The 23,190-nt window shown below is 44.8% G+C and overlaps 1 protein-coding gene and 1 long non-coding RNA gene across 3 annotated transcripts in view; both read left to right on the forward strand.

Moving 5' to 3' along the window:
* ASH1L (ASH1 like histone lysine methyltransferase) overlaps nt 1–23,190 on the forward strand; it is a 2,936,548-nt gene that overhangs the window by 106,188 nt on the left and 2,807,170 nt on the right. For both annotated transcript variants that reach the window (XM_069650029.1, XM_069650033.1), the window contains exon 2: nt 22,537–23,073. In XM_069650029.1, the coding sequence (XP_069506130.1) occupies nt 22,657–23,073 (417 nt within the window). In that variant the 5' untranslated portion in view covers nt 22,537–22,656. The remainder of the gene's footprint in view (nt 1–22,536; nt 23,074–23,190) is intronic.
* Nucleotides 16,388–18,075, forward strand: LOC138563370 (uncharacterized). The gene is made up of 2 exons (XR_011299382.1): nt 16,388–16,970; nt 17,400–18,075. It is a non-coding gene; the product is annotated as an uncharacterized lncRNA (long non-coding RNA).

The raw sequence follows: 23,190 nt of genomic DNA on the forward strand, positions 1-23,190 counted from the left end.
TGAAAAATGCCCTCCTAAGCATAAGATTTTGGACACATATGAAGCAAGAAACATCCGCAAGTTAACAGCAGACAACCTCTCCCCCATTCTAAGTGAAGCCCTCTCCACTAATATGCTAATAAGTGACAACCCGACTTACCTCAGATTGCTACATAAGTCTCACAACTGCTATTGACTCTGCACCCATCATAACTAAAACACGTCGCGCTGACAAACGTAAGCGTTTCTGGTTCAATGAGGAACTGGTTTCGCTCAGGTGGTCCAAAAGATCCCTGGAACATATCCTTACAATAAACTCGGCCAATGCTTTCATAGCTGCCAGCAAAATATACAAAGCTGCAATCGTAACTAGTAAAGCCAAAGCATTTAACCTTCACATTAGCAATGCTCCCTCGAACTCCAAGGAGCTCTTTACCATTCTAAGAGAATTGGAAAATCCCATCCCAGCCTCCACGCCAACTAACTCCAGCAAAGCATGGTGTACCACCATCCAAAACGCCTTAGCCTCCAAAATTGACTTATTACAAAAAAAGATCATCTCTAAAAAAGAGAGTAGCTGGAAAAAACACTTTCAGCCACCCTCAACATAACAAACGACAATACCAAAGTGCTATTCCACTTTACTCCTGTGACCCAAGACTTAAGACTAAAACCCTCCAATTGTAAAGGACAATTTCCCAGTACACCCAGTTAACCTCTGTGCCCCTACCCTCACTCCCATCATTACCAACTTTGTTAATGCTTCATTCAATACAAACATTGTCCCAGCCAGCATAAAATAAGCTTGGGTGACCCCTCCTGCCCCACACTACTGAAAAAACCTTCCCTAGACCCGACAGCTCCTACAAACTACCGACTAATAACAAGGGTCCCATTCTTTTTGAAGATCATAGACGAGATAGCCTACACCCAAATTCAGTCCCACCTCGAACAAAACGAGCTCCTGGTAGCCAGACAGTCTGGCTTTCGGCCCAATCAAAGTACCAAAACGGCACTCCTTGACTTGAAAATCCAGATGGACATTATAAGGGACCCAGGCAAACTCGGTTTACTCTTGCTGTTAGATTTATCTGCCACGTTTGATCTAGTGGATCACGACAAACTCTGTGTGACTTAGGCAAACTATTTCAGATTCTCAAGGGAGACCACTCTCTGGGTGAAATCATTCTTAGCCTAGCAAACATCCAGAGTAACCATTGTTAGAGGCCGCAGACCCTAGCCCAGTCCCCAAAGGTGTACCTCAATGGTCCTGTCTATCACCCACCGTCTACAATGCATATACTAAGCTCCCATTTGCAGCATTGGATGCCGTGGGTGTCATCTACACTAATTTCGCTGATGACACCCAGATCCTCATCCCAATCCCAGGGAATTGCGAACAGGACACCATACTCGTCAATAAACTCTATGCTATAGTACAAAATTGGATGGCTGTCAAAAGCCTGTGCCCCAACGATGAGAAAACAAACTCTCATTGTGGACTCCCCAATCCAAATTAATAGCCTCCATTTGGACTACCCCTCAATCAAAATAGATGGTACTCCCATTCCAGTACTCAAACAGATAAAAACTCTAGGCGTTTAACTAGACGCCAGCCTACCTACGACGAGACACGTAAACACATTATCCTCATAAACCGCCAAATTAATTGCACTAAATTGGCAGTTTCTCATGCCCAAAAACTGCACCACATTAGCAAGGGCACTGATGCTATCCAAGCTGGATTACTGCAATCTACTCCTACTAGGTACCTCCAATTCGAACCTGGCCAAACTGCAACTCGTGCAAAATAAAGCACTACGTGCAGCGCTAGGACTAAAAAAAAAAAGTCAGACCACATCTTTAACCTTAGGAGAGAGACACCCATTGGCTGCCCATAAATGCCAAAATCATTTTTAAAGCACTGTGTTGCACACAAATGCTTCGCCAAGAAAGCTTGAATATACATCAATAATTCAATAGTAAAAAAAGAACCGAATGGAACGCTTGGATCCAATAAAAATTCGCTCCTTCAAAGCCCTTGCTTCAAAAGTTCCAGAACTGGGGGAAGCAGTTTCCCAGTCATGGCCCCTAAACACTGGAAAACGCTCCCTTTAGCCATCAAAAATGAAGACTCCTTCCAGTGCATTAAAAGTCACTAAAAACCTGGCTCTTTAACCAATATTAGCCTGCGGATTTAGCCATTACCACTACAGATGCCGAAGCCATGAGGACCTCTACTGATACCTAAGAATTGTCGACCATTATATTATGCTGTAAATAAGTAAAAATGCCCACCATTATATTATGCTGTAAATAAGTAAAAATGCCCTATCTTAATGATAGCTAATAAGTAAATGTGACCTATGTAACGATATGATGTAATCTTTTGAATTAATGCCTTGTTGATGTATGCACCGTTGAATGTTCCCGAATATACAATAAGCTGTCTGTAACTATGCTGTGATACCCCAGGGTTTGGGCGTACAACAAATGTAATAAATAACATAAATATTGCCTGCTCACCTCCAGCCAGACCAAACACTGGCTTGGTGGTGAGCCACAAACACCAGACAATCGAGCATGCTACATGTACCCAGTGCAATTGAGAGGCACAGCTTAATACTGAAAGTGGATGACATTTCCACCCTGCAAGAGGAGTAAGAGGACAATGTTAAAGGCACATAATAAATAATATTGATTTGGAGATAATCAATGAATAGTACGACACCAAGGAAGGCCAACCTTGAGAAGTTTCTCATGTCTGCCACAGCTCCAGCTTCACAAGATGATCTGGGGGAAGATTGTTCTCGTGAAACAGTTCCCAATTCCAGAGCCTTATAAAGGCTGCTCCCTGAGGATTGGGTTGCCTATTCAGATCTTCTACAGCGAGTAACATGGGACTTTAGGCTACAAATGGAGAAAGTAGCTAAAGGTTATATTTCTGCTTTGGCGACTGAAGAACTTAAAGATGTGTGTTCTGATCTGATTGTGCTGAATGTCTGGGTTAAAGGAGTGACAATTTCTGAAGCCCCAGCATCTTATCTTCCAGCTCCCCGGTGAAATAAACGGCGAGGGATAAAATGTCATTGTACCTGAGGGGGATGGGGGGCTTTATGCCATCCGATCTGATGGTGGGGGCTAGGTCATTAAATTCACTGGTGGGAACATCAGCTCCAGATAAGTAGGCAAGTAAATTGGACAAATGAGTGCTACAACTAGTTAATCAAGGACACACCTAAGAATTTGAGCATACACCAACGTTTGCAGCAACATCTAGAATCAACCATTTGTGAGGAAACGTCTGCAAAAAAACAGATGGAAAGGCTAAAGAACAATGGGTGAAAGGTAATCTATTACTTGGTGTAAAAATCAATTGACACATCAACGGTTTATAATGTTGATGGTGGGCTTAATTTCTAAAATTCAATCTAGAGATTTCCTGTGAGCTTTTGCACTGTAGGATGCTGCCTTCCATGTCCCAATTCGTAGGAAACCTCAATTGTACCTCACGTTTCTAATGGGGAATGGCCTAATTCAGTTTATAGTCCAAGCCTTCTCTCTGCAGTAAGGATTTCCTTTTATACACCCCTTTGGATGATTGTTCAGGGACAGCAGTTGAAAAGGACTACCTTTCAGTCTGGCAGTACATCTGTATTATTCCGTTTTGGAACTGCAACACAGTGCACAGTTTTTAGCAGTTAAGTATATGGCAGGAAATACCTGTGCCAGTAGCTGTTGTGGATATGGCAACATACTGCTGTGCTGATAAAGCAAAGAAATTCAAGTGTTTTTGGAAATACCATTTTGCTCTATAAATGAGCAACAGTTTAGTGCAGAAGAACAAGGACTTTTATAAGGGTATGCCTCTCTGGAAAAACAGATTTGAATACCTGTATAGATATGGACACATCCCTAGAAGGGTAGAGTGTTCATTCAGGAGGCCTGTTGACAAGGGGTTGTTGGTCCGACAAGAGCATGTTGAATCGGAGGGCTAGGAAGCTCACCATTTGGCACATTGATAACCTGCAGGAAAACCTAGGGCTGATAGACAGCACACCAACCATGTTTTAGATCTACAAACCGGACGTGAGCAGCTAAACATTAGTTTGTAGTGGTGAAGCACCTGCCAGTTGTCAAGTATATCTTGACTGATCACTGAAGCAGGTCTCTCACGGACGACCATGAATGGGAACTGGATCAGTCTGGTGAATTTTATTTTTTTCTATGCGGAACAAGGTTGATTTGTTTGCATCAGCAGCAGGCCACGTGTTGGATGTTCAGCATTCAATTGCCTCGAGGGGCCAATGGGCAAGGTGTTAGTAGAGTCAGATGTTTGTCTACCCTTTCCTCCTCTCCCAATGGTGCTGCACGAGTAGTGCAGACACTGAAAACAGAAATGTATGATGAGCCTGATTTCTCCAGTGTGGGCATGCTAATTCTGGGACTCAGGCCTTTTAACCCTGTTCATAATGTGTCCCCTTCCTCGCGAGGCACAGCCATCGCTGCTCACTGTGAAACAAGGACAGCCTCTCAATCACACCTATCTTCCTTCCGTTTGGCTCTTGTAATCTTAGACTATTGTCACTTAAATATGTCCCTGCAGTGCGTGGCACTCCTAGCTCATTGAAGGGCTACCAAAGATTTTACATTGGTGCAAGGGTACAAATATTTTGTCAACATTTACTTATTTGTTTAGTTTGCGCTATATAAAAACTAAGTTGTATCGGGGCACTGTACACACATTTTAAAGATAACCTATCCATATCTCAAACATGATCAATTAGATGAACGTATTTCCTTTTCTAAAAATACAATCCTCACTAATGCCATAAAATCTCAATAAAATTTGGTATCATAAAATCGAGAAGAGAAAAAAAATTCAGCTTTTTTCCATAACCATGCCTTTGCTAGTTTCAAGAATTTTTAAAAAGTCGGATGTCAATTCATTCTCAGCGTTTTTCTAGTGCTTTGCTGCTGCTGCTTTGTGCCATATCTCCTGTGTTTGGCATTTATCTACTATAGTACTTATGTCTCTTGTATCCAAAGAAGCAGAAACCGTGTTTTCTGATCCCTTGATGAGGACTTTCTAAGGAGCTTGCTGCTTAAGTTTCCTGCATTTGAAGCCTCATACTCTGGTTTGGGAATGGAATGTCGTGCTCTAGATTGTCATCTCCTATTGAGTCTTTGCACGCATAAGATTGGTGAGAGCCAAGCTTTTTCGGCATCAGTGCCAAGCTATAATTCCAGCCTGACAAACTAATGCTTTGAACCCACCCAAGGTTCAAAAGATCGTTATGTGCTGTCATTTGAATCAAGAAGTGAGCTTCGCCATTTTATTTTCTCAGGGCACGCTTCTTGTGTATCTTTACGTGTCACCGTCTTAACTTCTACACAAATGGAACTGAAGAGTTTGGGGTAATCGCCTCAGTTATATGGCTCTGATGTGAAATGTTAGGCAGTGGCAAAGTCTAGAATTACCAGAGGCATTGTGGACTTGTCAACAATTGTTACAAAACTGTCTAAAAAAGCAGTTGTCTGGTTGTCTAACTGGACATTCCACTAAAGGAAATGCCACGGCTAGAGAATTCCTTGTGAATAACGCACTAACTGAGGTCTGCAAGGTAGTGCTGCTGAAGTGGACTATTTCCTAGACAAGATCGTTTGCTCTGGTGGCCCAAGATGTATCAAAGAACCTCAACTGAAGCCGCATCCCAGATATTTACTACTTGCTACTGTGCGTATATTTAATTAACACATGCAACTATACAAAAGAGCCAAGCTGAAGAAAACTTTAATGAAACGTGTATATTTTTCCAGCATTTGGGACACATGTTAATCTATAAATGATCGTCTCGGCTTCCCTGAGGTTGTGGTGATTGTTAATCCTAAATGCTTGGAATTGTGGGGCTGTGAGGTTATAGGGCTGGAGTTGATGTCAGCAGGGTTGATGGCAGTTGGGATAAATCCAGCTCTATTGGCCTCAGAAAATAGCCTTAAAGTGAACCCCTTGCAAAATAATGGGCCATATATGCATTGCTATGGGAAAATGTTTCATTTGTCACCCTGCCGATTCCCATTTAGCTAGGGATTATTCAATAATTAAGTGAACCTGTAAACAAAAGCAATCCTGGAGAACTATACCCATAAAAAACCTGGCAACTTCGATTTGCCTGGCGTGATGGATTCTGCCATACATGCCACCATGCCCCGTTCCAGTCGGGAGATATTAGTCCAGTCCTGGTTTAATTTTGCATTCTAGGATTTGTAATCCCAGATGTCCGTTTATAAACTCTGGATTCCAAGTCGGAGTTCAAAGGTAAAAAAACGCCTGTTGGCATGTATATCTACTGTATTCCTAGTTAATCATCCCCTCTTCCCCATATGTCCTTTTGTCTCAGACTGGTATGGTCAAAGCATAGGTCACTGTATATGGGCGATTTTAAATGGGACGTTTTTGTACTCTACTAAAAGGCTATGATCCTGTGGCACTCCCATTAGTATGGAAAAACTTGAACTATGGACTTCGAGTTGATAATTCACTACTGGGCGAGTAATTGTAATTTGGCATATTTTTAGTTGGAACGAAAAGCGTGGGGCGCAGCAGGTAAGGGAACTCTGTTTACTTTTATTTTGGCTGATCAACGTGATAAAAAAAAAAATCGGTTCCCCTGATGTCACATTTATACTCTGGATAAAGAATTTAGTGTGTATATACACGTGAATACTGTGTCGAGCTCGAGATCTTTGCAGTCTTCAGTTTGAAGGGTATTTCTTTGGAGAATGTCTACACACTCCTGTAATAAAAACCTCCACACACAGTTAACCATTAAGTGCATGTTGCGTTTATTTTCACTGCCATATTGATACACAAAAAAATGCAGAAGGATGTGCTTGTTTAGATCAGATATACGTCTTTGTTTGCCACCAGCCCTCTTCACATGACATTTTCAAAGGATGGAGATGAGCTGGAGCATATAATACAAGAATCATCCTGACTTGTAACATTTTTATCTATAATGGAAATAGCCGGCCTTGGGCTTAACTTTTCTTAGGGAGGCTTGCTGTCTTGTCTACTGACACCTAGCCTTCACAGTGATCTCTGGTTTGGGGTCCCATTGCATCTGTATGTAATTATGTGCACGCTATGCTTGGAGTGTCTAGGCCCGGCTCGCAGGTGGGATGGTTGCTTCACCCGTGACACACTGAGTTTGGGCCCTCACTCGACGTCTACATGGCTGAGAAGAAGTCTTCTGTCCAGTAGTGCCGGAGCACAATCAAGTTTTTGTCTCTGTGAAGAAACATAGACCGGTAAGTGACTTCTTTTTCAGGGTACCTCAGGCTGGAAGTTCCTCTTTGGAGGTCCCTGGTCGCGGTAGGAGCTGTTCACGCCCTAGCAGTACGGGGATTTCTCCCGAGGTCCGTGAGGCTAATTTGGATACTGGAACGCGCTCCGAGTGCTCCCCGCTCAGGGGCTAAGACTCCGGCAGCGCTGAGGTTCCCTCGGTGGGGGCTGAAGTACAGATCACCCCCGAGGTTCCCTTTAAGGTCAGCACAGGCAAGGCTGAGTTTCTCCTGTCGGGGGGGCTAAATCGTCAAGCATTTTCCCTGAGGTTATCTCCAGCAGGGCTAATCTTCCCAGCAGCACTGCGGCTCCCCAGGGAGCTGGACATATGGGTGTTGTCCCCGGGGATCCCTATTCGGGGGCAAAGTATAATACCTGCTTTGCGGAGGTTCCCTGTTGGAGGGCAATGCACCATGAGCTTTCAACTATGAAGGTCCTCTCGGTGCTGTTGCAGCTCAAAATGGTATCTGCATTCTCAGAAGTTCCATCTTAGGTGACTTCGTCCATGTCTTTGGTGCCAAAGAAGCGACCCAAATCCACTCCTAGTGCATCATTGGGACGTGACCCTTCAGAGAGCTTTAGGTAAAAGTGATCCCTTTGTCCCGCAAGTAGTGGTCGGCTCTGACTAGAATGTCTCTGCCACCTACCCTCTTTGCCGGTCACCTCTTTGCCGCTCTATTATTTGGATCTGTGGTTGTCTAGGCACACTTGGCAGAAAGTTTCTACTGAGTCATAGTCACAGCCTAATCCAACTCTGATGCCGGCTCCTCAACTAAGGTTGCATCAGTCTGAGGAGGCGTTCTCCAGACGCTGATGCATTCAGCCCCTATGAAGGAGTATTTGAAACTCCTCTTTAGAGAGATGATTCCAATCCCCATCAAGGATCCTGGATCCACCACTGTCTCCTCTGGAAACCCAACCTCCTCCAGCACACCCCTGTGCCACTGCAGCGCCTCCTATGAGTCAGGGACCAGCTCCTCCTCCAACACCAGACCCGCAGCCCCCTGCAGAACCAGACTTTAATGAGGGGGTGGAGGGGAAATTCCACTGTCAGTTACTTCTTTTCATGATGGACTCATGTACCTTATGGACTTTCTGGAAAACCCAGGAGGGGGTGCTGGGGCAAAATCGCAATGCTCTGACAGAACAGTGATTGTCTTACAAGAAGACGTGCTAGAAGAGGTGAAGAGAATTTGGGGTAATCCGCATTCAGTCACTGAAAATTGACATCTATTCTAGGATGTTGCAGACGGAAGAGGTCACCCTTTTGCCCTGCCCACAACCATCTTCTTTGTCGTGGCAGCAGTGATTTTGTGACGCAGTCATCTGCATTGTTCTCTTCTCAGTCACAGGTGCTCAGCAAGAAGGATCAAGTCCTGGAGGGCATCAGCAAGAAGGTGTTTGCAAACTCGACCTTAAAGCTGAGGCAAGCCAACAGCATGGTCCTGCTTGCAGCCCCGAACCAAAGGGTATGGAAAGATCTCCGTTTGATAAATTAATTCCTCAAGACCGCTTAGAAAAGTTCAAGGGAAGTCTGACACACTAAAATGGTCACGCAGGACCATGTCGAGGCATCCACGTACCATGTCGACACGTCAGCAAGGGGAGTGGCGTCGGGTGCAGGCAGGCCTGGTTGCATGCTAGAAACCTCAGAGGAGGTTCAAGATAAGGTGCTCAACCTCCCGTTTGAGGGGTGGATTGTTTTTTTTTTTTTTTTTTAACAGCTCGACAGTGCACGATCTGGCTAAAAAAGGCCAGTACCCCCCTGACGGCAAAGTCACTGTCAGTGCTTGCAAAGTCGGCCCCTTCCAAGTAATCATCATTGTTCCGGTCTGAGGTGTGATCCAGGTATTTTTCTAGATTCAGAGGCTTCCAAGAGCGAAAGGCGAGACTGCAGGACAATTGCCCTATATGCAACGTAAGAAGCAGCAGAAAAACTGCTACCAGATTTTTTAAAATTTATTTGATTTTTGTTTTCCTCCCACCAAGCTGTCTCAACCAGTTCTTCCAGCTCCTCCACTGACAAGGCAACCAAACAATGGCCTTGTTCGGTCCCGCAGAATGACAATGGGTTGGGGGGGGGGGGAGATTTCCCTCCACTTGGGTGCCTGGAGGACCATAAAGAGGGACTCATGGATGCCGTCTGTGACCAACTAGGGGTTCAGGCCCGCCCCCCCCCGCCTCACCCTGACTCACCCCGTATCCTACCACCAAAAGCTCCTGGAAATGAGGGCGATAGGTATTCCAGCCCCAGAAATTGGACAGGGGTTCTATTCCCGTCTGTTCATTGCCAAAGTCCAACCAGGCAGGCTTGTGCACCATTCTGGACCTTGCAGACTTTAAAGGAGAGTTCCGGGACTTTTTTTTTATTGTCCCTACGGTTCGGCCATGTGTTTTTAAGCATAACTCGGTAGATCGTGGAAAACTTTCCTATGGACCTTACCCGACTTTTCGTCCATTAACGCACTCGAAATCAGCCGCCATTTTATGATAATCCTATCACTTGCCGCATCGCCCTGGCTCACCTGCTTTTGCGGCACTAAATCAAATCCCCCGCCCCCGAGGCTGACATCAGCAGACGCGTACCGCCCATTTCCCAACGCCAAAGCACGTTTCGTGTCAACAATCGCTGCACCTCAGCTAATGAAGTGTCGCCATGGAAACGGCAGGACGCCTCTTTCCTCAATAAGTATAAACACACCGTTTCACAACACACAGCAGCAGATTTTCGATTCCATTACTCTCGCTGTGTTACTTTGAGTATTCTGTGACTCGTTTCTGTGCTCTGGTCAGCTACCTTCGTTGATTGTAGCCCGTGTGAACAGATACCAGTACCACCGCTATAAATTATTTTACTTTCTTTACCACACAATGGCTACAATAATGCCGTATATGTACGAGCCCGAGTACACCGAGGAAGAACTACTGGAAAGGCAAGCACGCGAAAACGATGGGGATTCGGACGGCAGTTGGGAGGACCAGTCAACGGATGAAGAGCCTGGACCATGTCGCATGGACGGCGTCTCCACCTGGTGCACGTGCAATCGTTGCGAGCTAATGCCAACTGAGGAGGAGAACTGCTGCTGCCGTGAAAATTCCGGGTGCTTGGCCTACATTTCGGAAGGCGAGCCAAGTCCGCAATGCATCACCGAGCTGCCAGAGTTCAGGGAAGCCTGCCTCTCACGGACAGTGTTGAGGATGATGATGGTGCTTATGCACGAACTTTGCGGCACTGTTCGTCCGCGTAATCCGAGTAACGAGTAAGTATACTCTGGTTGTGATGTCAGTGATGCCACTACTATTTCATGGTCGTCTCCCACATATAAAACTACATCTACATATCATTCGAATGCATGTAAATTGGTTCCATGTTGTGCATTTTCTAGATAGAATTTTTTTCAAAGCAGAATGACATTTTTGTACCTGAATCGACAGTGATAAGAAAGTTGTCATTTTAATACAGTTTGCATCTTTCATTTTCACAGGTGGTACAGGCTGGTGGCCTATCGTTGCTTCACTTGGTGGCTTCACGGGAGGCTCGGACACCGCGTTCGGAGAGTAATACCTGCCTGTGCGGTACTTGCCATTAGACAACATTTCCCCAGCGACAGTGGACAATACCGCGGCTTTTCCCGGGATGTGCTGCAACCGCAACTTTACAATGTGTAATGTTTATTATTTATGTTCAATTGAAATTAAGATCTAAAATAAAACCCAACATATATTTTAACAATGGTTGTTTTGATTTTTTAAATGAATCTAGTGTGTCTCCATTGAATAGTCTTCCTGTGCCTTGTCACACCACATGTCTCCGGCCAGCATCCTCCCTCACGCTGGCCGCCCACCTTCAATCCACATAACCGTTGAACCCATATGCAGCAGACCTACATATGTTATTTTGCGGGTTGGCATCAAGCCTCCCGGCCTTGCCTCCTCCCCCAAAAATACTTACCACACCACTTTGTTCAGGGTCTCCAGGGTGAACTGCACCCATATATTCTCCTGGGAGGCTGAGGTATTTATAAACTCACCCCCCTGCCTTCCATGTACTAGATCCTGCAGCCTGCCTCTTACATGCAGTTAGATGGCCTCTCCTTGGTGAGGCCCTACGGCAAACGAGTCTTGTCTGCACGACCACCGCCCGCACCGGGGTACTTGCGCTGGCAAGTGGAGCTGTCGGGGAGCGATAAAGGCCAAGAGGTGCCAAAGACCATGTACACTTCAAAGTGGTCTATAGAGCATGGGTTGTTGTTCCCATGTCTACCGCCAGACCCCGTGTCTCCTGCCAAGCATCTCCCCTCACGCTGGACGGCCCCCTGCAATCCACATAAGTGTGTCTCCATTCACGAGTCTTCCTGTGTCTTGTCTGCACGACCACCGCCCCAATCCACCCCCCGCCCTATCAAAGGCAGTTCGCACCGGGGTACTTGCGCTGGCAAGTGGAGCTGTCAGGGAGCGATAAAGGCCAAGAGGTGCCAAAGACCATGTACACTTCAAAGTGGTCTATAGAGCATGGGTTGTTGTTCCCATGTCTACCGCCAGACCCCGTGTCTCCTGCCAAGCATCTCCCCTCACGCTGGACGGCCCCCTGCAATCCACATAAGTGTGTCTCCATTCACGAGTCTTCCTGTGTCTTGTCTGCACGACCACCGCCCCAATCCACCCCCCGCCCTATCAAAGGCAGTTCGCACCGGGGTACTTGCGCTGGCAAGTGGAGCTGTCAGGGAGCGATAAAGGCCAAGAGGTGCCAAAGACCATGTACACTTCAAAGTGGTCTATAGAGCATGGGTTGTTGTTCCCATGTCTACCGCCAGACCCCGTGTCTCCTGCCAAGCATCTCCCCACACGTCATTCATTCACAAACACACCCCTGTTTCGAATTCTTTATAACCCACTTCATATTTCTAATGAGAACTTCTTTGCGCTTTGCTAGTCAACCCGTGAAGGTGCTGGTTGTCTGCTCTTCGTCTCTGTGAACTTCCGTGACCACTTTGAGCAAACTCATCAGTTTGCAACCTGTGAACTGCTCCCTGTTCTACGACAAGAAACTACTCTGATCCCTGCATCTAACTGTTTGCTCGTCAAGGTAAGGCCATGTACCATACTCATTTTGCGTCCAATTTCTTTTCGTTCAAGACAGTACATGCAAGGAACTAGTCACATGTTCTGAGTTTAGTCAAATTATTTTTGTATTTTTTTAAAGTTATTCAAATACTTATCCGCATGTGAATACCGTGTATAGTTCCAAAAACCAAAACATACCTTGCATTGAACCTTTTATGTATTTAATTTTTTAACACATTGGTATTCATAGAGAATTGTTGATCTTTACTTTTCAGAACTTTCCACAATGCCTGCCTGTTCCATTGGCGGTTGTCCTTCGAAGACCCATAATAAATCTGAAGGTACTATAATGCATGTTTTCCCTAAGACAATAGATCAGATAAGAGAATGGGTCCGATATTGCGGATATCCACCCTCTGAGCTTGAAAGTAGAGTCCTAGAAGTCTTTGCGGACAAGAGGGGTGATCGATACCGCATCTGCAGCAGGCACTTTACCTCTGACATGTACTCCACATCATTGCTAATAAAGAAGAACACACCGCGAGCGAGGCGAAAATTGCTCTCAACCGCTATTCCCACTCTATTCGTCCACATCCCTCCACTGGTGAGTCAAGTTTACGTATTTATCTCTCGGCCTTGCGGTAGTGTGTAGCATTAGCTAACAATAATTTCCCCATTTATGTATCCACTCAATATGAAGGCGGAAGATTCTCCATCCGTGTCGTTATTGCAGTCATCAGCCACTTCAAGCGCCTATCGGGTAATATTACTTGGCTATTCTGCCACTGACTTGTTTTAGGCATGTAAATCAATAGTTTTAATTTATCGTGTAATTATTTTACCTAATGGTACACCCTTGTACTCGTCTTCTAGTCTTTGTTTTCAGTTATAATTATTGTTATCCAAAATAATTCAAGTACTGTCTTTCAGGGAGATGCTGAGGAGTCCAACGTATTGACGACTACCGTTGATGTCACTCAGATGCTCGAGGTACGTTTCAGGACAGTTCCATCGATGGAGATCATCAGATCTTGCATTCTTGTAGCGTGATTGTTACACACAATGTTTCTTTCGTTTTTAGCCATTGATATGTCCTTCTGTCGTCGCCCTCGTATGTGTCTTCTTTTTTCAATATTGTGTTCATTACTAATGAAAGTCCTATGTTTCAGGGAGTCGATGGAGCATTAGTCCAAGAAGAAGGGGGAGCGTGCAGTTACGGGTCGGCGCAACAGCTTGCAGAAGTGTGCACCGCAGTTACATCGTCCCTTGATGTGCTTATGCATTTCGAGGTATGGATACTGACAGCTCGATCAAGCGAGATCATATGACGTGATTACATCCGCTATACTTCCTTCTTTATTAACGCAAGTACTATGTTTCAGGGAGATGACGGAGCTTCTTCTACAAGAACATCACCCCTAGTAGTTGATGCAGATTTCTGGGTGGTGACACTTCCAACGATCGAGCAAATCGAATCATATTTAGATATCCATTATTTATTTTAGACAACTGATCATTTGTGCAGGTCTATTTAGATGAGCCGTTCACGCCTGCACAAACTTTCTGTTCTTTTTATCAAAATAGAAAACCATACTAATGCAATTACTGTGTTTCAGGGAGTCACTGAAGCATCATCTTCAATAATATCATCAATGGAAGTCTATGAGAAGCCCGAGGTATGGATCTTGACAGTTCCATCTAACTAGATCAACAATGCGTGAATAATTGTCGTTTGAATGTTCTACACAAAGCGTTCATTCGTGTTTTGCTATTGAGATGTACGTGGGTATTGGTCCCCAAGTACATTTTGTGTTTTCGATATTATTATACATACTAATGAAAGTTCTATGTTTCAGGGAGTCCATGGAGCGTCAGTGCGTGATGGATGTGCTTATCAGGAAAACATAGTCGTTGCAGCGCAAGAGGAAGTGGAGACATGCACACACGAGTCGGAGCAACAGCATCCTGATGTTGAAGTTCGAGGCAAGAAAGTTTCAAAGAAAAGAAAGCAAAAGAAGGTTAGTGTCCTGGTCACTATATTATGTTGTTTTTCACTGTTAATAGTTCAATACTGTAAGTTGTGTTTAAACTGAACACCCCTTTTCCAATCTGTCCTCTAGTTGCGAGTGGGTGTACGAACTAGATCTACACAGACAGTGAAGCGAACGAGAGATGTTGCTTGTCAAACCTTTTGGCAGGGACTTGAGACTGGAGAAGCATCGTGCCAATGGGAAGAATATGAAGTGATTGACAACGGAGCTATACCACCACCAGCCATTGATAGTGAATGTCCTCCTGGTAGTTCGGATGCAGTCGGAGATCAATTCACAGAATCCACACCCGCAAAAACTAAGACGGCGAGAAAGTTGAAGAAATTGTTTTATTCACCCATCGCCGGAGAAGGAACAGATGTTGCAATGGAAGAGAATGAAGTAGACGACAATGAAACACCATCAATATCACTGAACATAGCGGAAGACGATATCAGAGATTCTACCTTTCATGTGAGTGACATGTCCTCAACGTTACAGGCCGAAACAGCTGGGATGCAGAGTGACAGTATAAGGAAAGAGGCCAAATTCATTGTATTCGATAGTTGTTTGATTGATATTATTATTCGGATTAAATGTGGGCATTTGGTAGGTGGGGAAGTATGTGGGGAGCCATTGATTAATGTGACTCGTGCAATTCGAGGCACTAACCTTAAAATACATGCCACCTGTACAAAATATCATCCTTTCACATGGTCTGCACAAACTATGCTGGGACAACTGCCAGCAGGCAATCTACTTTGTGCAGCGGCTGCACTTTTTAGTGGTTCAAGTTTTAAAAAATTAGAGTCTTTCTTTCAGTTTGTGGGAATCCATTTCATTGCGAAAACTCAGTTCTACAAATACCAAACCGATTATCTATTTCCAGCCATTAGCGAAGCTTGGAGAATGGAAAAAATGTCTATTGATAGTACATTCGCGGGCAAACGGTTCAGGCTAGCCGGTGATGGACAGTGCGACAGCCCAGGATTTTCAGCCAAGTACTGCACCTACCACTTTGAGGACATGGAAAGTAAGAAAATTGTGAGTTCGGTGGTCGTGCAGGTGTCACAAAGTACATCCTCAGTGGCCATGGAGAAAGTTGGCTTTGTAGCATCATTGCAAGAACTACAATCGCGGGGAATGGTGATCGACCTGATAGCCACGGACAGACACGTTTCAATTGCCAAGACAATGAGAGAACAGTACAAAAATATAAATCACCAATTTGACGTTTGGCATCTTGCAAAATCAATCAATAAAAAATTGTCGGCTGCAGGTAAAAAAAAAGAATTGCAAGGTATTTCACAGTGGTCCAAGTCAATCAGCAACCATCTTTGGTGGAGCTCAAAAACATGTGGAGGGTCGTTGGAAATTCTACTGGAAAAATGGCGGTCAGTAATGCCACACTGTACAAATGTTCACCGATGGAACACGAACCAACATTTCCACAATTGTGAACATGGCCATTTGTCCACAGAGGAGGCACGGAAGAAGAAGTGGTTGATTCCTTCATCACCCACTCACAAAGCCATTGAAAAGATTGTATTTGATAAAACTATAACAAAAGCTTTGAGGAGACTCACGGAATTCTGCCACACAGGAGATTTGGAGGTGTTCCACAATATGTGCCTAAAGTACAGGCCAAAACGATTGCATTTTGGCATGGAGGGCATGATAAATCGGACTCTTTTAGCGGTCTTGGCACATAACCATAATGTTGGCCGTCAACAAAGTAGGACGACCGGAACTTTAGGGACGCTTCGCTACAATAAGGCCTTCACTAAAAGAAGTAAACAATGGGTGATCAAACCAGTGTTTGAGGATATGCAATATGAGTTTATTGAGAAACTTATTGTTGACGTCCTAGATAGGCACATAAATGGAGTTGTGAACGAACCTGTGCAGGGGACAACTGCATTGCCACCCAACATTGCATCTGTTCCATGTCCACCTAAAGAAGAACTCATTGAGAAATACACATCACGGTTTAAATGATTGTAATTTGATTGTCTGTTCTCTCAAGTCTCCTCATGTCGCAGGCCCATTGAATATGTGTATCTATGTATTGTGTAAATAAAAGTGATTGCTCAGTGTACATGCAATGTGTCTCTCCACCCTTGTTCATTTGCGCATTAAATTAAACCAAACAGTAATATAAATCATTTTTCAATAAATATAGAATCTCTCCGTATTTATGGTTCTGTGTGGCTGCAAAGCACGCAGACAAAATGCAAAGATGGAGTGTAAATTTCAAGTCCTGTGAGAATGCCTTACACTGAATGTAGCTAACTTGGAATGTGTGCTCGTTCGAAGTGAAGGTCAGCTGCTTTGATTTTTTCTCGGGTGCCAGAATGGCCCACGCCTCAGAATAAGGTTCTATTGTATTTTGACCTTGACAGGCCTGGACCACGTAAGAAACGATAATGAATATAATTTCAGAAACGAAAGCCATTTCATGTTCGTTCATTAGAAGAAATAACGTCGGCATAGAAGGAGTGGTATTTCGGGGCTGCCCTACGCACAGACGCAATGGAAAATGCAAATATAATGTAAGTAACTCTTTAGATGAGTTTATACCGCAATTTAATTACTATACAGTTGCTTTAAAGACGGGTTAAGTTGTACTTGTTCGTTCTATGTGGCATGTTGTTTTGTACCGCACACTATCTTGGGGAGAACAGTCTACTTTTACGGAAGCACCTCAAAACCTTTGCTTCTGCTTTCTCTCTCCCTCTCCCCTGCAACAACTGGTCCACTGTCTGCGATCTCGGTCCTGGGCCCTTCCACTCTCCACCTGCACTCCCTGTCAACCCCTGCACTGAGGGACTGTCTCAGTATCCTACAGCCCCCCCTTGACGTTTAAAACCCAGTTGCACTGTCCTAGCTATGAAATAATTTACCGACCGAATATATAAAATGAATAATTTTAATAAAGATCTGATGGTGAGACTAATTTCATTGTTATGTTTTTCAAACAGGTACATCATGCATTACTGCATGTGTCACGAGTACCAGACACCGGCGGACGGCTTCTTTAACCGCCAGTTGCTTCTCCGCGTGAACAACGTTACCACCCTGACCATTTTATGGGACGATCGCCAAGTACAAGTATGCCCTTACGCGGTACTAACGGCTAGATGCAACATACAGACCGTTGTGGTGGCCTAGTGCCTCGTTGTTGGAACAGCCATGCGATTATCAGTGCGACCGAAGAGCTTATTTTATCGTAAACCAACACCATGTCTACTGCACACGAACATCGCTTGCCTCAAGACGAAATATTTTGGATCGAGAGCAAATAAAAATTCATTTATCTAAGACCCTGTGTACAGCAAAGGAGCATCGTGTGCCTCGAAACGAACTTTTCGGAACGTGAACAAATAAAAATGCAAATCGCTGAATATTCTCAAAACATTTGATGTCAAATAAATGTACTTTGCCAAATGTACAATCTTGCCGTTTGCTTTTAAACCACTGTTTCATATTCCGAATTGTGGCGCTGTATTGTGAGATGATCTAAGACCCTGTGTACAGCAAAGGAACATCGTGTGCCTCGAAACGGAACTTTTTGGAACATGTGCAAATAAAAATGCTAATCGCTGAATATTCTCAAAACATTTGATGTCAAATAAATTTACTTTACCAAATTTACAATCTTGCGGTTTAATTTAAAAGTACAGTTTCATATTCCCAATTGTGGCGCGCTGTGTTGTTTGAGCTCATCTGTGTTGATTTCCTGGTTCTGTGTGGAGTCGCGTAGAAGACGCCTGGGCGCGTTTGCCTACGCAGCTCAGTCACGTCACGGATAGAGGCGGGGAATATGAATGTTTTGATCAAGTCTGTTTCAGGGGCGGGGGATTTGATTTAGTGCCGCAAAAGCAGGTGAGCCAGGGTGATGCGGCAAGTGATAGGATTATCATAAAATGGCGGCTGATTTCGAGTGCGTTAATGGACGAAAAGTCGGGTAAGGTCCATAGGAAAGTTTTCCACGATCTACCGAGTTATGCTTAAAAACACATGGCCGAACCGTAGGGACAATAAAAAAAAAAGTCCCGGAACTCTCCTTTAATCTTTAACTTTCCCTTCAAAAATTCATGATTATCACCCTTGTACAGATCCGGTCGGCCTTGCAGCAAGTGGACTGGATCTGTGCAGTGGATCTGAAAGATGCTTACTCGTATATCCCATTGTGCGCACCTCATCCATCGGTTTTGAAGTTCTCAGTGGGGGAGTCCCCGTTTCAGTTTTGAGTTTTCCCTTTTGGTTTCAACTCGGAACCCAGTGTTCATGAAAATGATGGGCCTGGGTCTTACAGTCAACTGGAAGAAGTCTAATCTGACCACGCATCAAAACTTGGTCTTTATAGTCTTCCTTTGTGACACTCTGGAGGCCAAAGTCTTCCCGACAGCGTAGAGGGTGGCAGACATTCAGGGGACCTGTTTGCTGTTTCTTCCAGCAGCGCAACTGCGTGGTGGTTTCAAAGGCTTTGGGGCTGATGGCCTCCTGCGTCCAGGCGGTTCCTCTAGCCAGATTGAAAATGCGAACTCTAATGCTCGCCTGGTCTCAGGGGGTGGATCATCAGTCACACTTGATTCAAATTCGTGACTCGGGACCTTCTCTGGAGGGCAGACCCCCAGAATGTGTTGCAGGTGGTTCTCTTCCACAACCAGGTGTCTCACAATGGACTTGTCAATGCTGGGTTGGGGGGGGGAGGGCAATGCTGAATGATCTGCAAGTGTACGACCTATGGTTGTGGGAGGAACGTTCCGTCAAATATATATTTGCAACTGAAGGCCATCTTTCTGGCGTTAAAGGCTTTTCTGCCCAACGTTCAGGGCAATCCGGTGTCCATATGGACAGACTATTCAGTCTGTGTTCTACGTAATCAAGCAGTGGGGGTATGAGGGGCCTCTCTGCTCATAAATCTAGCCCTAGAATTGTGGGAATGGGCTGTTGCTCACAAAGTGTAGCTCCAGGCACTAGACCTGCCGGGAGCATTCAGTGTGGATTCAGACCACCTGAGCCGGCTCGCGGAAGCCAACCATGAGTGGTAGCTACACCGGATGTGGTGAGTGAATTGTTCCACCAGTGGGGGATTTCCCCGGGTAGATCCTTTCGACTCAGCCTCTGTCCTGTCTACGCGCCCTGTGGGTAGGGGCAAATGGAGAGGGCTCTCTGGGGGATGCACTACAGATCCAGTGAAATGGGATGATGGCTTAGGTCTTCCTTCCGCTCCTGTTGATGCAATAGGCTCTGCAGAAGTTTCAGGAAGCAGAGCACTGCTCTTAATCTAGTTGCACCATGGTGGCCAGTCGGGTTCTGTTTTTCGTATCTAGTGAACCTGACTAAGCAGACGCCAGTATCTCTAACTTCGCCAGGACTTGCTGTCCTTGGAGGAGGGCTAGATTCTCCACTGCTCCCCACAATCGCTGAGCTTGACAGCATAGTTACTGAGGTCTGGTCCATAGGTCGCCCGGGACTCTTGGACAACATGAAAATCTTTTCGGATGTCCGGAAAGGATTCCATCAGGGCTCAGTACATAAGCAAGTGGACAAGATTATGCCGCTGGTCGTTGGGGAAACGCAAGAACCCTTTATCAGCCTCTTTGGATGACGTATGTTCCTTTATTTCCTACTTGTCAGCACTGACCTTCTCTATCGGGAATCCGGTGGTAAGGCAACATTTTGAGGGACTGGATAGGTTGTTTCCATCAGTCAAGCCTCCTCATCCCAAATGGGATTTAAATGTCATTTTAACAGCCTTGTCACAAACACTTTAAACCAATGGCTTCTGCGGATATCATACTGGGGTCTTGGAAGACCGCATTCCTGTTGGCCATCACTTCAGCCAGTAGGATAAGTGAAATGCAGGCACTCGCAGCGGTCGAACCTTTCATCGAGACCAGGTGGTCCTACGCGCACACACCCCTCATTCCTGCCCAACATTGTCTCTGAATTTCATATTAAATGGGAGATTTGCCTCTCGTTTTTTTTCCAGATCCAACTTTGGAATCTGATTGTGTAGAGTTCTTCACTCCTTGGACGGCAGGAGGGCCCTTAAATTCTACCTCGACAGGATAATGGAATTTAGGAAATCCCCTAAGTGGTTTGTTACGTTTGGGGGGCAACCCATGGCGGATCAGCTTATAAAGCAACCATTACCAGTTGAAACGTGATGACCATTCTGGAAAGCAATTCCCTACAGAAACCGCTGCAACCAAAAGGTCTTCATGCCCACCTCTTCGGAGCGAAGGCAGCCTCAGTAGCATGCAAAAACCTGTCCCATTGGGCACCATTTCAAAGGCAGCAACCTGGGCTTCACCATCAGCCTTCTGAGAACTCTTGCCTGGACAATAGCTTGAGAGCCGACACTCAATTTGGTCAGGCAGTATTGAAGAATCTCTTCAGCTAAGCCTTTCAGAGGGACCTTCCACCCTTGGGCACACATGTGCCTGTCTCCCACAAGTATGGAGGAAAGTGGGCGGGATGTAGGAGTAAGGAAGTGTTACTCACTGCAGTCACTACTGTACTCCTAGTCCATAGTCCCCTTTACTCCATATGCCCTGAACAGACCTACACTGGCAGAAAAGGACTGAGGTGCGAGGCCCTGAGGTGGGGTTTGGAGGCCAAGCCTGTGACCAAGCATAAGCTTGGTCTCACGACATGAAAGTAGATTAGAGCATTTTTGTACAGTGGTACAAAAAGCACCGGACTGAATAACCCACGAGTATGGAGGAAAGGAGACTATGGACTAGGAGTTCAAAAGTCACTACGGTGAGTAACTTTAACTTTTCTAAGTGCAAGCATTATTTAGACTGGTTGCCATTCCGTCTTGCTTCATTCCACCAACTTAAAGCTGCGCTCACACAAACGAATTTTTTATTTTTTTTGCTGTCCGTGTTTTGTTTCCTGACATCCCACTTGGCCCCAGTCCCCCACAATCTGGTTTATGTATAATCCACTATGATGGGCTAATTTGAAACGGTTTTTAACATAACGTAACATTTTTTTTGTAAAGCCTTAGCAGTGTGATAGTTCCAGCCTACTAAATGATCTTTTGTACTGTTTCTTGTTAAAGCCCTCCTTTTTCTATCAAAATTAGTAAACGCAAACAGTATGTTAAAGAAAGTTAATAGATCACAGCATCCCTGTTGATCGCTATATGGGGCAGTCCTTAAATGTGGTCTTATTTGGTATAGTGAACACATTCTCATCGCTTGTTTTCTTCTTTTTGTTTCTTTACCAAATTGCTTCTCTGAGAAAAATGTACTATTTCTTCATTCTAAAAAGTTGACATATTTTCCCTAGACCAGTGGTATTCAAACTGTGGGGCTGGCCCCAGTAGAGGGGCCAAAGACAGTCCGGGGGCGCATGGCTCTGTAAAACGGTAGTACGGTGACTGCTTATAATAGAAAATACAAGCGGATGTAGTATCTGGGGATGGAGTGCGGGGGGCGAGGGGGCCGGGCAACAATATCTTTAGTTAAGGGGGGCTCGGCATTAAAAAAAGAAAAAAAAAGTTTGAATACCACTGCTCTAGACCTACAATTTGCTTGAAAGTGTGCATTGCGTTTGACTGACACACACACAAAGTGCTTGTATGCTGGCTAATATTTTGATGGTAGTATTTTTAAATCATAATTGCACCCGACGCAAAACATGATTTTGTGTAACGTTTTCAGGGAGCAAGGGTCTCTATTATTTGCAGCTGTGTGCGTACTGTTTAATAGTGCTCCACTTGAACTTTCAATTTATTCGGCTACAACTGTACATTTATTCGGCAGTTGCTTTCGCTTTTAGTCCTTCAGGATCAGAAGAAGTTGATATCGAAATTCAGGCATAGATAGCTTATGTTGCAATGAGCAAAGGGCATGGGTCTGTAACTCGGCTCTGTTGGAATTGGTTAAGAGTGAAAATATGGGTTAGGAGTGCGTTATCCTGCGAGTGGAAAGTAACAACTTCCTTCCCTCTGACCAGGCATTAAGCTGCCAACTGAAAGGAGTTGGACCTCTGAACTATTTTTACTTTGAAAAAGTCAAATCATTGGACATCAAGTGCAATTGTCATACTTTAAGAAATCTGATTTTTGTTTTATCTTTCTTTTCTGCCATCTAGAGAGCCTGATGCAGTGTCTTTGTCTTGGACTGCAACATCCTTCTCCCCCACCCCTTTGCGGCACATGGCATAATGAATCATCCTTTAAGTTTCTTCTGCTAAAGTTAACGTGCACTTGTGATGGACCCTAGAAATACTGCTATGTTAGGATTGGGTTCTGATTCGCAAGGGTTTTCTGTGAAGAACCCCTCTGCATTCAGCACTGGTGCAGTGGTGAGCACCTCACGAGCAGAGCCAGGCAGTGGAACTCAGGTGCAGGGGGACAGCTGCAAGAACTGGAAACCGGAAAATAACGCAACAGATGCAACAAAGGATCCCGATGCCCAGCATCAATTTTCAGTCAAAGAGTCTAACTTTTCTGAGGGAAACCTGAAATTGAAAATTGGAGTCCAGGCTAAAAGAACCAAAAAACCCCCAAAGAATTTGGAGAACTATGTTTGCCGCCCTGCAATAAAAACAAGCATCAAGCATACTCGTAAGGGATCAAAGAGTGAGAAAATGACAGAGGAGAAAAATGAACTTCATCCTTCAAATCTGGTAAGCCTCTTTGTCTGTCATAATCTTACTGTTGGCAAGGTAATAGTTGTATATGTGGCATTGCCCAGTAAATTGTTCAGTGAGCAATATGACTTGTGTAGTTTGTCGCTTCACAAT

Source organism: Ambystoma mexicanum, chromosome 1p (genome assembly GCF_040938575.1).
Source record: "Ambystoma mexicanum isolate Mex_15411 chromosome 1p, UKY_AmexF1_1, whole genome shotgun sequence".
NCBI lineage: Eukaryota > Metazoa > Chordata > Amphibia > Caudata > Ambystomatidae > Ambystoma > Ambystoma mexicanum.